The 16,501-nt window shown below is 38.1% G+C and overlaps 1 protein-coding gene across 1 annotated transcript in view; it reads right to left on the bottom strand.

Moving 5' to 3' along the window:
• Positions 1-16,501, bottom strand: part of LOC143019131 (uncharacterized) — a 29,274-nt gene that overhangs the window by 992 nt on the left and 11,781 nt on the right. The window contains exons 3-4 of the mRNA XM_076174826.1: positions 12,213-12,328; positions 5,722-5,724 (exon numbers count right to left, since the gene is read on the bottom strand). Of these exons, the coding sequence (XP_076030941.1) occupies positions 5,722-5,724; positions 12,213-12,328 (119 nt within the window). The remainder of the gene's footprint in view (positions 1-5,721; positions 5,725-12,212; positions 12,329-16,501) is intronic.

Genomic DNA, 16,501 nt, shown 5'->3' with positions numbered 1-16,501 from the left:
ATTCTTAAAGTTTTGAAATTAACTATATTGCGCTGCCTCCGCAGGAAGTTTATTCTATTAATTAACTACACGGTTGGCGAAGCTGTTTCTATCCACTTCCAAATTAAATCTATTTCCTGACAATTTGAGACCATTGTTTCTTGCTTGATTCTCATTCAATGTGAACATTTTGTCATTTTTTTTTATGTCAATTCCCTTTAGGATCTTAGAAATTTGCATTAAGTCACCTCTGAGGTTACGTTTTTTTAGGAAATACAGATTCATATGTTTTAGTCGATTTTCGTATGATTTATTTTTGATATTTGGAATCAGTTTTGTGGCTCGCCGTTGTACTTTTTCCAATCTGTCAATGTCTTTAATGAGATTCAGTGACCATACGGAAACAACATATTCCAAATGTGGACGAACTAACGATTTAATAGCTTCTTGATGAGAGATGGATTTTTTAAGTCAAAAGATCGCGCAATCAGTCCTAGAATCTTATTTGCTTTCTCAGAGGCTGAAATACAATGCTTAGATGATTTGAGATCGTTACTGATAATTACGCCGAGATCCTTTTCACTATTCACTTTTGTTAACGAATTTCCAAATAACTTGTAATCGTACTTACTTTTATTTTTATCTATGTGCATTACTTTGCATTTACTTGTGTTAAATTTCATTAGCCACTTTTCAGACCATTGCTGTAATTCATCTAAATCTTCTTAAATATCTAATTGGTTTTAGTGATCATTTGCCATTCCGCACAGTTTTGTATCATCAGCAAATTTGGAAACAATAGATTTTAGTCCATGGTCTATATCGTTTATATATACAGTACTTTGAATAGAAGTGGCCCAAGAACGGAATCTTGAGGAACCCCACTCGTAACATTTTTCCATGTAGAAGTTTTTCTATTTAAAACAACTCTCTGTTTTCGATCGTTCAACCAATTACGAGTTCAACTTAATAGGCTACCACTTATTCCGTGTGAAGCTAATTTAGTAAGTAGTCTTTCGTGGGGGATGGTATCAAAAGCTTTTGCAAAGTCTTGATAATCTATATTGTTTCTTTTGTCATAATTTGAGATGACTGTGTTGTAGAATTCGAGTAAGTTAGTCACGCAAGAATGTTTCCGTCAGAATCCTTGTTGGCTATCATTTATCAAACAGTTACTTTCTAAATGATGTTTGATAGCTTCTCTGGTGATAATTTCCATAATTTTTTCTACGATTGAGGTCAAGCTTATAGGCCTGTAGTTATTTGGTTTCATTCTGTCACCTTTTTTGAATATGGGAATAAGGTTAGCTAGCTTCCATTCTCTTGGGACATTTCCGGATATGATGGATTTCTTGAAAGTAATTTCTAATGGAGCAACATTCTCATTTTTCATTTCCTTTAAGATTCTTGGATACCAAGAATCAGGCCCTGGTGTTTTATTAATTTTGAGTTTCTCTACACACCTTTTATTTTTTATTTTTTTGTTATATTTATCGTAGTGAGTAAGTTCACCCTAGACTTTTCACAGGTTTCAGTTTGGAGTTCACTTTGAGGTGTTTCGTTTACAAATACTGAGCTAAAAGAGTTGTTTAAAATATCACACATTCCTTCATTTGAATATTCCTGCAAAGTATAATTATATCAATCACCCCAATCAATTTTCTTTTAAGATGTAAATAGAAATATATAAATAGAAAATATATGTATATCTGATTTTATATAAATACAAAAATGGTGGGCAGGAGGCGTGTGGGTGTCCTGGAAGGGAAGAAGGCTCGTTACATAACAGTTTGGGAACCACTGTATTAAGCTGAGGACGTGCTCCCGTGTTAAGAGATTGTTTTGATACCTCCCCCTCCTTTAGACATACGGCAGGTAATTCTGTTCAGGTTCCTCAGGGGGATAAGAGGCAAGATCGAAGCCCATCGCTCCATATCAGTTCCGTAACCTTAGGCAATGATGAGGAGATGTGGAGGGTTGTGTGCACCCAAACGCTGCACGGAGGATGCGGTACGCCTTTACGGGGTTGATGGACACAGCCAGGGAGGAGGCGTCTCAAATGCATAAAAACGTCTGATGTCAGCCTGAATAAGATCGGTAGAGCAAGTCACAGTGCTCTAGATCAAGCCTGAACAGTTAAAGAGGTTTGCTAATTTTCCTGGCTGTTGAAGAATCTAGAATAAAGGTGACAGCTTCGGCCGCAGTCACGCTTTTCATCGTATTTATTCTGCAAATATCTCACAATTATATATGCTGTGGTAAGACTTCACTATCTGATATGCTTGAAAGCTTTTTTTATGTTGATGTCAGACAATTTCATTTACTAACAGGAGCAGGGCTGATGTCATATGATTCTAATGGTGTAAAAAAAAGGTTGTATGTTGAATAACTCTGTATTCGGATTTGTAAAAAGCTTTCGATAAGTCACCTCAGAAGAAATTCATGCGGAAATTGGAATATGGAGGAGGAATCAGAAGAAGCCTCCTAGAATGGACGAAGGAAATCCTGAAAGATAGATTTATGAGAACAGTCGTGAAGGATAAGTTGGAGAGAAATGACTAGCGGTGTCCCATATAGATATTTTCTGGTACCTTTAATGTTCCTAATATTAACGACTTGATGGATGGGATGTTGAGTTACCTCAGCATGTTCTCAGGCGGTCCCAAAATCACGGAAAGATGAGAAAGAGAGAGAGAGAGAGAGAGAGAGAGAGAGAGAGAGAGAGAGAGAGAGAGAGAGAGAGAGAGAGAGAGAGAGAGAGAGAGAGAGAGAGAGAGAGAGAGAGAGAGAGAGAGAGAGAGAGAGAGAGAGAGAGAGAGAGAGAGAGAGAGAGAGAGAGAGAGAGAGAGAGAGAGAGAGAGAGAGAGAGAGAGAGAGAGAGAGAGAGAGAGAGAGAGAGAGAGAGAGAGAGAGAGAGAGAGAGAGAGAGAGAGAGAGAGAGAGAGAGAGAGAGAAAAATAACTGCATATTGTTATAGGAAGATTTAGACAAAATTAATTCGAGCCAAGAATGAAAAAATAAATGTAATAAAACAGATCGTCACTGATTATTCAAACTGTCAACTATTAATGAGAAAAATGGAGTTTGAAGTTTCTGCCATGTAGTTCATTTAAGAGTGCATATAATTTGCATACATACATATGCGAGAAATTCGCTAGTGGACAGCGACATCAATCAGATAATTTTTATGTAGTCGAGCGGTTTAAGGTACTGCCTCGGCAGTAGTGCTGGGCAAATACCGCTAATTTCAATATCGAAATTATTGGTGAACAACAATACAGTTACCAAAATTACCGACAGTTTACCGGTAAAAGATTCGTGAGGTAGTAGTGACGTCACAAGTTCGAGTCGAGTTCGAAAAATCAACGTTTTTGTCCTTTAATAAGCTATATCTCTGGTTCTATTTTACATATTGTTTTTATTGTTATGTCATTGTAAAGGGAAAAGGTCATAATCTAATTGGTGCTACTATAGTATGCTATCTACCGCGCGAGTGAGTGAATGGAGGGTGTCTGAGGGTGGGTGTGGTATATACATTTTCGTTCGCGTCTGCATGCATGGGTTCATGTTTGGAGGTGGTAGTGGTAGGCAGCTACCGGTAAAGTTACAGGTTTTATCCAACAACCTTAACGATAGCTTACCGGCAAACATTCTGCTACCGTTAAAGCTTCGTTAACCGATAACTCGATAAGCTATACCATAACATTCAGAGAGCGGTAAGCACGTCTCGGCTTGTTGGTACTGAGTGACGGTAGTGACGGGCCCAGTGCCCCGCTAATTTTACCGGTTAAACTTTTACCATTAAGCAAGTATGTACCGCTAAGGTCTCGGTAATTTTTTTTTACCATTAAAACCGTTTTTTTCGGCACTTTTTTAATTTCTCAATAGAATTAATGTTATTTCTGTGATCAGCATACAAAACTGTATCAATTGTGAAAGTTTCATAAAAAAAATTCCGCTTGTCGCCAAACGAAGACCCATATAATATATGGGTCTTTGTTTGGCGACACGCATAATTTTTTTTATGAAACTTTCACAATTAATACAGTTTCGTATGCTGATCACAGAAATAACATTAATTCTATTGAGAAATTAAAAAGAGTGCCAAAAAAAAGAAGAAAAAAAACTGTTTTAATGATAAAAACTTACCGAGACCTTAGCGGTACATACTTGCTTAATGATAAAAGTTTAACCGGTAAAATTAGCGGGGCACTGGGCCTGTCACCACCGTCACTCAGTACCACCAAGCCGAGACGTGCTTACCGCTCTCTGATTGTTATGGTATAGCTTATCGAGTTATCAACCTAAAAGAAGCCTGGCAAGAAGAATGGACAAGGAAACTACCCACTGGGGGAAACTTAGTAACAGACCCAACCGAAATACTACCTGGATTTTCCAACCTAACCAGAAGAGAATGGACACAATCCAACAAGCTGATATCACAACAAGGCAAAACAGCCGTTAACCTGCATCGCTGGGGCTACAAAGACTCCCCAATGTGCCCATCTTGTCATAATTCGCCCCAAGATACAGACCATCTCGTACTGCACTGCCCAATCACAGCAGTGCCAGGGGGTTACCAGACTATCTATGAAGCAAATCAAACATTCATAGACTGGCTAGCAAATACAAAGTTGGAGGTGTAAGAAAGCCATACGATACTACTACCGGTAGCAGAATTTTTGTCGGTAAGCTATCATTAAGTTTGTTGCCGATAAAACCGGTAATTTCACCGGTAGCTGCCCACCACTACTCGGTAGCCTCTTGACCTCAGAGTGGTAGGTGTCGGTGTGTTGTGGCATCGATAGACTCTATCTAGGATGATACAATATAATTCACTCTAGATAGAGTCTACTGATGCGATAACACACCGAAACTGAACATTCCAGAAGCTTTCTTACGCACTCTTTTAGAAATCCGTACCAAAGAAGTCCCCTTCACATGTCCACGCAGAAACATGTACAAACAAATCGATGGAGTCGCCATGGGCAGCCCCTTAGGAGTCCTTTTCGCAATTTTTTTCATGGGAACCATAGAGAAGCTCACACTCTCCACCAACTGACCCTCCATTTATTGCCGCTATATAGATGACATTTTCGTTAGAGTCAAAGGTATTCAAGAACTCCAAAGACTCGGAGAACGACTCATAGAAGCTTCCGGCCTTAATTTTACGTTCGAAGAATCGAACAATGGCCGCTTACCCTTCCTCGATGTCTTAGTAACCAGTCATAACAACAAGTACACCACATCAGCAACAAAAACCTGTCTTAACGGTAAAAGTGAATTCCCTCAACAATACTTAATCTCCACTATGAACGCATACATATCACACTGCTCTACATGGAAAGATACACACACTGAACTGGAAAGACTTACCCAACAACAAGTTAATCAACGAAGCAACACAACTAGTACAACAAACCCACTCCACAAAGACAAGAAAACATCAATATATATTACAGAAATTACATGTCATAAGAATGCAAGACAGATGAAAACGTCATTAAAGATATAATTACAAAACACATCAAGCCCACTGCCCCAGAGGACAAAATATCACTTACCATATACTACAAGACCCGAAAGCCGTCACAACTTTTACTGAGAAACCGCCCTCCCAAACCGACACCGTCTTTACAAGAAAACCACGTCATTTACCAACACAATTGTACCGTTGAGAACTGTGGGTCTCAAACATACATCGGAATGACGAGGACAAAACTTACAAGACGATTAACTTACCACCTACAACATGGAGCCATAAAGAATCACTATAACACCAAACATAATACTTCCCTTACCCACCAAAATTTAGAAGAAGGAACAGTAATAATAGACAGAGAAAGAGACTCCCGCAGATTAGCATTTATTGAAGCAATTTACATAGCAGAATTAAAACCAACCACGAACATACACAGCATAGACCTCCAGATTCTCCCATCCCAAAAGCGCATGTGATCTCTTCTAGTGATTTCTGATGGCTATGAAGCAGCCAATCAGGAAAACCGCTTTACACGACATCATCCAAGCAAACAGACACAAAATAATATATAAACGTCACACACATACACTTAAACAATTAGCCTGAAGACGGTCTCCAGAGAAGACCGAAACGTTGCAACCACATACGGACAGCTACACAGCAAACTAACAGTCCAACACTTTATACTAGCAAGAAAAATAGAAGTTCTCAACAAAAAGATAAACAATGCAGAAGCAGCAATATCATTTAATCTCGTCTGTCAACAAGAAAATATTCTCCATGGATATACTAATACACACACACACACACACACACACACACACACACACACACACACACACACACACACACAAACAAAAACACACACACACACACACACACACACACACACACACACACACACACACACACACACACACACACACACACACACACACACACACACACATATATATATATATATATATATATATATATGTATGTACATATGTGTATATATGCAAAGTAGACCACTGGAAAAAGAAACTAACGAAGCAGAGCGCTTTCGTATATTACATCTTCAGTGCCAAAAGTACATAGATAATAGAAATACATAGATTATATATACATGAAAAAGGAGAAAGGATAGTTTGCATAAGGATAGAGGTTATTTACCCCCTGGAAGGCGGTAAGTCAGGTCGCAAGGGTCAATGCGTCCACTAATGAGGGTGGGGCGACATTATGTCAAAGTCGCAGGGTTACATTTTAACCTTTATTATTTTGCTTATTTCTTGACAGATAAAATGGTCAAGTTTATATAAGCCTTTGTATAGGTTGGTATTTTGATCACTGGTAGTATGGATCAAACTACACTCTATTAAGTTTCTTACTATTATGTTGTTAATATAATAGATTGCATGGGCATTACCCCAATCAACTGGATGATTATTCAATTCAATATGCTTGAAGATTCCACTGGAATTATTGCCATCCCTAACATTTTTCTTATGTTGGCATTTTGACCTATGTAAATTGATTACACATTTTACAAGGAATTTTATAAATGCATCCTTTTTTAACTTCAGTACTATTATTGATGAACAATGCAGAAGCAGCAATATCATTTAATCTCGTCTGTCAAGGTAGTTTTAAAAGATGATAATACAGTAAAGTATATGCTCATATGTATTTCTATTAACTATGTACTTTTTGCACTGAAGATGTAATATACGAAAGCGCTCTGCTTCGTTAGTTTCTTTTTCCAAGTGTTCTTATTAGCATCATATGTATATATATATATATATACATATATATACATATATATATACATATGTATATATATATATATACACATATGTATATATATGTATATATATATATATATATATATGTGTGTATGTGTGTGTGTATGTGTGTGTGTGTGTGTGTGTGTGTGTGTGTGTGTGTGTGTGTGTGTGTGTGTGTGTGTGTGTGTGTGTGTGTATAAATGCATGCATATATGATAATAACGGTAAAGATCCTCCTGTCCATGACGACACTGGTGCTTTCGAATTTAATGCTGCTTCGTGATTCTAAAGGTGTCGAACTACTAGTTATTGCTTATTGCCCTTGCTGTTATTGTATCTATTTATGACAAAAATGAAGGCTCCAGCATAATTTATCTTTTATTATTATATCGTTAACAGTTCGTTGTCCCGATTCTTGTTTTCCGTCTCTTTTGTCTAAAAGCGAAATTCTTTTTCACGTTGAAATATTGTTAAAAAGAAATATGAGACAACTCGACAAGATATATTACCAGCACCACCATCTTCTTTTTCCATCTTCCTCTTACTTTTATTTATGATTCTTTTTCTTCTTTTCTTTTTCTCTTTTTTATTTTTCACTTTTCTTTGCCTTCTTCTCCTTCGTCTTCGTCTTTGTTTTTTGTTCTTCTTTGTCTGGTTTTTATATTTTTTATTTTTTTTCCTATCCTTTGTCTGCTTCTCCTTCTTCGTCTTCATTTCTTCCTATTGTTTACTTCCTGTTCTTCTTGTTTTTAGTATTTCTTCGTCTTCACCTTCATCTTTATTTTTTTATTGTTTGAAAATCCTTTCATATATATATATATATATATATATATATATATATATATATATATATATATATATATATATATATATTCATTATTGCCTTTATTTTGTTATTTTCACTACACTTCATCCTCTCTGAGAACTGTCGAGGTGTGAGGCCAAGCACTGTATAAAAAATGAGAAGTAAGCTAGCAAGTAGATAGATGAATACGTTATTAGATTAGTAGAAGGGTAAATGGATAAACAAAAACTTAAATATCTCGATAAGTAAATAAATGGATAGATAAACGAGGAAAGGTACATAAAAACAAATTAATAATCTAACAAAAATATAGAATAATTATTTGAATAAATTCAGTATTTAACGGATTAATGAAAAGGTATCATGAGCTATTGACATGTCACTTGAGTGTCTAACTGAGCCCTTAAACATTCGAATTATATTTGACAATCAACCCTGTGTCACCTTTGGGCTGAAAAAAAAAAAAAAAAAAAATCGAATTATATTTGACCCTCTATCACCTTTGCCTTATGTATTCGGAGAGCTGGGACAGGTAATCGTGGGAATTGAGCTTACGATCACAGTTACGAGACAAGCGTGAAACTTAACGCGCCATGATGGGGCACGTAAATGGCAATGTTTAACTCTTTCCATTCCGAGTGGCACCTTTCCTATGATTCTGTCAACAGGGTATTGTAGGGTTGGGACGTTCGCTGAGAGCTAAGGTCAGTAGTCCTTGTGTATAACCTTGCATGACTACTGACCTTGTAAGGACTATTGACCTTAGCTCTCAGCGAACGTCCCAACCCTACAATACCCTGAAGGTACGTTCGAGCTCTAGTGGAGTTAGCCAAGGATTCTTCCATCAGAATCACCACCGCTGACAAGGGAGGTGGAGTAGTGGTGATGGACAGCTCAGACTACGAGAGGAAGATAAAATATCTGCTTAGTGATGATGATACATATCGTGAAGTCTCCTAGTCAGAAGTAGACAACGAGACGAAGAACTTCACATACAAGGTAAGGAAAATTCTCAAAAATTCAGATGCAGGCAAAAAACTCCTTCACTTATTGCCAAATCTCCCATGCACAGCTACGATGTATGGTCTACCCAAAACCCACAAAAATAATATTCCAATGAGACCTATAACATCAGGGATAGGGAGTGCCCCCCACAGATTGGTAAGTACGTTGGCCAGATATCTGCCCCCCTTCCTGGGAACCATCAGTGGAGCACATCTCAGACACCCAGGAGACCTACTAGACAGAATCCGAGATATCTCCGCCAGAAACAAGAAGTTAGCCAGCCTGGACGTAAAAAGTCTCTTCACATGTGTTCCTTCGGATAAGGTAATACACCTCCTTAGAGATAGAATCGAGGAGGAGAAAATCGACTTCCCCTACCCCCCCAACCACTTTGTCAATCTGATAAAACTTTGTGTTGAATTTAATTATTTCAAGTTCCAGGATCGCTATTTCCACCAGAAATTTGGCATGGCCATGGGTTCTCCGTTGAGTGCACTCCTGGCTAATTTGTTTATGAAATTTCTAGAAGCAGGATCTCTTGCTAACATCGTTCCCGAGCATGTGACCTGGCTGCGATATGTGGACGATATCTTACTCATCACACCCAAGCGATTCAATCTTCATCGCTTGCAGACTGCATTAAACGAAGTAGAGACCACCATTCAGTTTTCCCTAGAGGAAGAAATCCACGATTCTCTTCCTTTCTTGGACACACACATCTTTAAACATGGCAACCAACTGGAACTTAAAGTATATAGAAAGCCCACTAACAAAAATTATTTAATTCATTTCTACTCGCATCATGACATCAGGACCAAGAAAGAAGTACTAATAGGCTTCTTCCTTAGGGCACTCAGAATATGCAGTACAAAATACTTAGAAGAAGAGTGTAGGTTTATTAAAGACTTTTTTACAACAAAAATTTCCAGAATTTCTTTTGGATAAATGCAGAAAACAGACCGCTAAGATTCGGGAAGTCCGTAGGTAGCGGGGCAGCACAGCAAAATGTCTCGTGTTGCCAACCAGCGACGTTGCCACCAACCTGACTTATATTTTAAGAACCACCAATTTGGAAGTAGTGTGCCGGACCAGCAGGACGATCAAAGACATCAAGAGACGAGAACAAACAACAACCAAACACCGGGCACCAAAGCCGGTGTTTATCGTACTCCGTGCTCGGGATGTGATAAAGCTTACATCGGAGAAACGTCACGCGACCTGAATACACAAATACGTGAACACCGTTAAGAAGTCAGGCATGATGTCGCCACCAATGCATGTGTGACACATAGGAACAGGGAAAACCACCTGATGGACTGGAAGAATGCAGAGCTGCTGATACGAGAGCCCGACAAGATCCGCAGGAAGTGTTTGGGAGCAGCGGTCATACAAGGAATCAACACTATTGAACAAAATAGGGTCATGTTCAACATCTCACGCCACATAATTCCTTTAATACTCATGGCCAGCAAAACTTTAAACCATCCTTTATGAAAAGTTTCCCTACGGACGTTTGGGCCAGTTTCTCAACCTCTCCCAGTATTCAATCCCCGTTCTCCTCCTCCTTCTCCTCTTCCTTCCTCTCCCCTTTCTTCTTTCTTTCCCCGTTCCCTCCATTCCTCTTATATGATCTCAAGCATGTGTATCACAACTATGTACTGGAAAAAGCTGTAATAAGCGAAACGTCGTAAAAATAAAGGCTCCGTCCTCACATGGTGTTTAACTCGTCAGTCTTGTTGGTAACTGCTACTTTCATGAAAATAAAGGTACAAGGAAAAAGAAAGAAAGGAGTGGGGGGATGGGTGTAAGGAAAAAAACGAAAGAAGACAAGGAATTATGAAAACAAGAAGGAATGGAGGAAATGGAAAAAGGATGGAAAGAAGGAAGCTAAAGAGTAAAAGCAGAATGAAGAAGGTAAGGAGGAAAACTGCTCACCTTGCTCTTTGTGTTGGGATCGGGTGACGATGTATGTAGCTTCTGTTGCCTCTCTAGGAGTTTTCCTAAGGTCCTTGATGAAGATGTTGCCTCTGTTTCATTTTGGGAGGTATACATTCTCCCCTACATATCCCACCATTGTGTCGTAAATCACTTATGCGTTCACTCAGTCTCGTTTTAAGCTCTCTTTTTGACTCCAAAATAGTTCTTGTGGCAGGAAGCACAATATATCGTATAAATTAGGCTAGTCTCCCTCACCTTTCTTTTTCTCCTAGGTTTCACAGCGCGGGATTGTCCACAAACCATAGACCATAACAACATACCTTTCACTAGGTTAGTGTTTCCCAACCTTTTTCTTGGCCATGCCCCACCTCATCATCTTTAGAATCCTGATGTATCCCCATGTGGTGATATATAATTCTTATTAAGAAAATGAACTCCATTTCAGGTGAAGAAGTTTAAGACGCCAATACTTTGATTTCCTTTTTAAACTTTTATTTTCTACTTGAAATTTAAATTTAAAGTTTGTTAAATCATAGGCATAAACACACTTCAATACAACATGACATCCATGGAAAAGAAAAATGAAATAAACAAAAGACAACTAGAGTTCTGAGCAACAAATTACTAAAAAATAGAAAATAAAAACATTAAGGCATTAGGAAATCTAAATTTTGGAAAATACTTTTAATTAACGTTAATAATTGTACTTACATTTCATAAAAGTACTGTTTTAATGCCATGAACACAGAATATACAAAAGATTGGGAATTTTTAAAACTGAAATTCCAAAATTGTTTTAAAATGGAAGTTATTCGCCAGGTGGCAGTGCAATCGGGGATAATTTGAAAATCCAAGACAGAATGCAGAATGAAATAAAAGTGTGACTGCTACATTTTTATTAATTGGAATGCTACGGATAATAGATCACAAGACCATAGACTTTGATTACCAAAACACCTAAAAATCAAATTGCCCCCCCCCCCCTCCCCCCTGTGGAGCGTACGCCCGAAGTTGGGAACCACTGCACTAGGTCAACATTTTTGGTCCTTAATGTCACGGGTGTCTCCGTGTTGGCGTTTCTCAATACATTGGCAACATCCTGGATCTTTCCAGAATTTGGCGGTGTCATGTAGACCCGTTTGTCTCGTCCGTTCCCCGTTCCCCGTCTTGTTTGGGTTTGTTGTGTACTTTTGACTTTCACCGCAGGCCAAAAAGAAGGTGCCTGGGTTTAGCCTACCTTAGCAAAGTCGGATATTGTATAATTAATCTCTTGCAGGAACTTATCACTGCAAATCCTATAGACACGAAGTAAGAAGCCCACGGCCACTCCTCCCTTGTTTCCCATTGTGTTTCCTACCAAAAGAATTGACACAGAGTTAAAAAGGCTTTTAACACCAAAGGATTAACAGCAGAATGGTGGCGTATCCAGTACACCTCTCACATTGGGCCAGGACATCATCTTCCATGAAGACCTGAAAAAACAACAACAACAGGAAGAAATCTAGTAGAGATTGGATACATCGTCACCCATTCTCAATATCAAGAACAAGGCAAATAGCTTTATCTGTGACAGAACAGAAGTGGAGATTGTGACTTATGGCTGGACTAACAGTGCATTTGTTTAGATAGATTATTTGTGACAAACATCAATATATAAATGAAAATAAAATTCTTTCAAAATGACTTGGAAATGACCTCAGTGGCTGCGGTGTTTGGGGGGACACTTTCGAAGGGCAGGGCGCGAAGCTCCGCAGGCGAAGCGCCCATGGCGAAGCCGGCATTTGTTAGGATAATAAATTTTCATATTGTCGTACGAGCTTATATTGTCATCAGACCACCTCGTCCAATTGAGTAGTACTTATTCATTCTCTCGATAACGCAGAGCCTGACTAAGCTTAGCTTAGTTCAGGAAGAGCAACAGGGTGATTGTAGCTGTGTGCCTGTGAATATCCAAGCTGCTGAAGATAATTAAATATAAATAACTATTAGAAAAGTAAATGTTTTATCAGTTTGGTTCAAACTCTTTGGCTCAGATACTGGCTTACGTAAATGTTTACATTTTTTCAAGATGAGTATAAGGCAATTAGTCCGGTCTAAGAATTAAGTCCTCACTAGGTTATAGATTGTTGACTTTCGGTTTTCATATAAATATGCACAAGACATTGCACGTCCGGAATAAGTTGCAAGTAATCGCTTCCTCCCGTGAGAGAAATCTTACCTTTTAGTTAACAATAATAATGATATAACGTTAGTCAAAATAAAGATTAAATTGGTAATAACGACTGTAGTAGTATAAAACAATGATAATGATGGAGAAGATAAAAGGGATGATGATGATGATGATGATGATGATGATGATGATGATGATGATGATGATGATGATGATGATGATGATGATGATGATGATGATGATGATGATGATGATGATGATGATGATGATGATGATGATGATGATGATGATGATGATGATGATGATGATGATGATGATGATGATGATGATGATGATGATGATGATGATGATGATGATGATGATGATGATGATGATGGTGATGATGATGATGATGGATGATGATGATGATGATGATGATGATGATGATGATGATGATGATGATGATGATGATGATGATGATGATGATGATGATGATGATGATGATGATGATGATGATGATGATGATGATGATGATGATGATGATGATGATGATGATGATGATGATGATGATGATGATGATGATGATGATGATGATGATGATGATGATGATGATGACGATGACGATGACGAAGAACATTGAGATAATAATGCTGATGATAATGACGATGATGACGTCGATGGTGGTAGCGATGATGATGTTGACAGTATTGGTGACAGTGATGAGCAAAACGATGGTGATACCCACGGTGATGATGGTGATGATTATTGCAATGAATATTGTTATAATAATGTCGAAGTTGATGACGATGAAGATAACAATGGTGATGGCGATAGTGAAAGCGACAATGATGACAGTGGTGGTTGCGGTGGCGGTGACGACGATGATGATGACGACGACAGTAACGATAAGCATGATAACGTTGATATATAATGACAGTATTGCAATGATCAATATAATGATTTGTCGGCAGCGAAAAGGAAAAGAACGTGGCACCTGGTAGGAGGGTTAAGCCATGACGATCCTATCGCTTGACGGGGCAAGTGTCGGGGTCCAGAGTTCTGTACAAAATGCCATGGAGGGCCAGAAGAGATGGAAATTGGGAGAGAGAAGCACTAAAGGAAAGGAGAACATAGAAAAGAGAGAGAGAAAAAAGAAGGGAAAGAAGAGAAGAAGGAGAAGAGAATTGGGAGGAAATGGAAGAGAGGGAAGAGGGTTGTGTGGAGAGAAACGATAGGGAAGGAAGGGAAGATGGAAGGGAAAGGAAGGGAAAGGGAAAGAATGGGATGGGGGCTAGGGGGGGGAGGAAGTAAAGGGAAAAAAGGACGCAAAAAGAGAAGAAATAGTGAAAACAAAAGAGAAGGAAAAATGAGAAAAGGAATGAAATAAGGGAAGAAAGAAGGTAAAGAGTAAAGGTAGAATGAAGAAAAATCAGGAACAAAGCAGAAGGAAGGAACGAGATTGGAAACGGTGGAAGTGCCCTGCGGGCTTCCTCTGGCATGGTCCTAGCAGAGCGTCTCGGCAAACCAATAGGAACTATGTAAACCAAGCGAAGCCAAGAGAAACCAAGCTAAGATTCTCTTCCTTTCAAAATAGCCGACGACGGTAGGTGGTCAGCGGCCCGGGGGGAACAGGAGATAGCCTGACATCGTGATAATTGCGCGGAAAATCACAAAACTTTTTTTTTCACAAGAGGGAGAATTTTTTTTTCTTATTGGTTCACATTCTTGTTTATTCATTCATTTATTCATTCATCTACATTTCTACAGCGTATTCATTCCGTTCTTGGGCCACTTCTATTCATAGTATATATAAATGATATAGACCATGGACTAAAATCTACTGTTTCCAAATTTGCTGATGATATAAAACTGTGCGGAGTGGCAAATGACCACTTAAACCAATTAGATATTCAAGAAGATTTAGATAAATTACAGCAATGGTCTGAAAAGAGGCTAATGAAATTTAACACAAGTATATGCAAGGTAATGCACATAGGTAAAAATAACAGTAAGTACGATTACAAATTATTTGGAAATTCGTTAACAAAAGTGGATACTGAAAAAGATCTCGGCGTAATTATCAGTAACGACCTCAAATCATCCAAGCAGTGTATTTCAGCCACTGAGAAAGCAAATAAGATTCTAGGACTGATTGCGCGATCTTTTGATTTCAAGAGTCCATCACTCATTAACAAGCTATATAAATCGTTAGTTCGTACACATTTGGAATATGCTGTTTCCGTATGGTCACCGAATCTCATTAAAGACATTGACAGACTGGAAAAAGTACAACGGCGAGCCACAAAACTGATTCCAAATATAAAAAATAAATCATACGAAAATCGACTAAAACATATGAATCTGTTTTCCCTAAAAAAACGTAGACTCAGAGAAAACTTGATACAGGTCTTTAAGATTCTAAAGAGAATTGACAACATCAAAAGTGACCAAATTTTCACATTGAATGAGAATCAGACAAGAAACAATGGTCTCAAACTGTCCGGAAATAGATTCAATTTGGAAGTAGGTAGAAACAACTTTGCCAACCGTATAGTTGATGAATGGAATAAACTTCCTGCACAGGTAGTGCAATGTAGTTCAATTCAAAGCTTTAAGAATCATTTAGATAAACACCTAAGCAAGATGCTGTAATGATTATAATTTATTTTATATTATTTGTTTTTGTTTTGTTTTCATTTGTCTGTTTGATTTTCATTTATAATTAGTTATCTGTCAATTTATTATTATTTACTATTTACCTGTTTGTTTATTATTTAACTATACCTATGCATTTATTTATGTATTTTATTTGTTATTTACATTATTATAGTTTTTATTTTTTTTTTATTATTATTATGATTTTTTTCGCATCCAACCTAGATATGGACCAAAAGGTCTCCTGTCGGCATGCTCCGCCTTTGTAATCCTTTGTTATCCATTCATATATTATGTCATTTAGCAATTTATCTTTTATCTATTTATTTTCTGTTTCAAACGTTTATACGGGTGTAATTTTGTCTTTTTACAGCGTATATGCATTCTGTTATGCCTTGATTTCTAGTAAGAATTTACCCATTAGGGCTGCAGAGAGCAGGATGCCTAGTCCCATCCGCCGTCCCCTTTTTAGCCACCCTTGACGACCCCAGTCGGAAAACTCGGTGACAGTATTCTTTTTCCCCTACCACAGTGAGGGAGGATTAAGCGGAAATGGAAATGTATGCTCAGAGAAGTGGTACAGGGCATTATTAAGAGTGGTGGGACAGCATAATAGAAGGACAGTCTCATTACAGTAAAGTAGCATCGTTTCTCTATGAGTAGATATTTCCTCTAATATAGACAAAACGATGAGTGACTCTGGTCCATAGGGGCGATCCACA

Source organism: Oratosquilla oratoria, chromosome 36 (assembly GCF_046742065.1).
Source record: "Oratosquilla oratoria isolate Oo_2021 chromosome 36, ASM4674206v1, whole genome shotgun sequence".
NCBI lineage: Eukaryota > Metazoa > Arthropoda > Malacostraca > Stomatopoda > Squillidae > Oratosquilla > Oratosquilla oratoria.
This window is presented reverse-complemented; position numbering and strand designations above follow the sequence as displayed.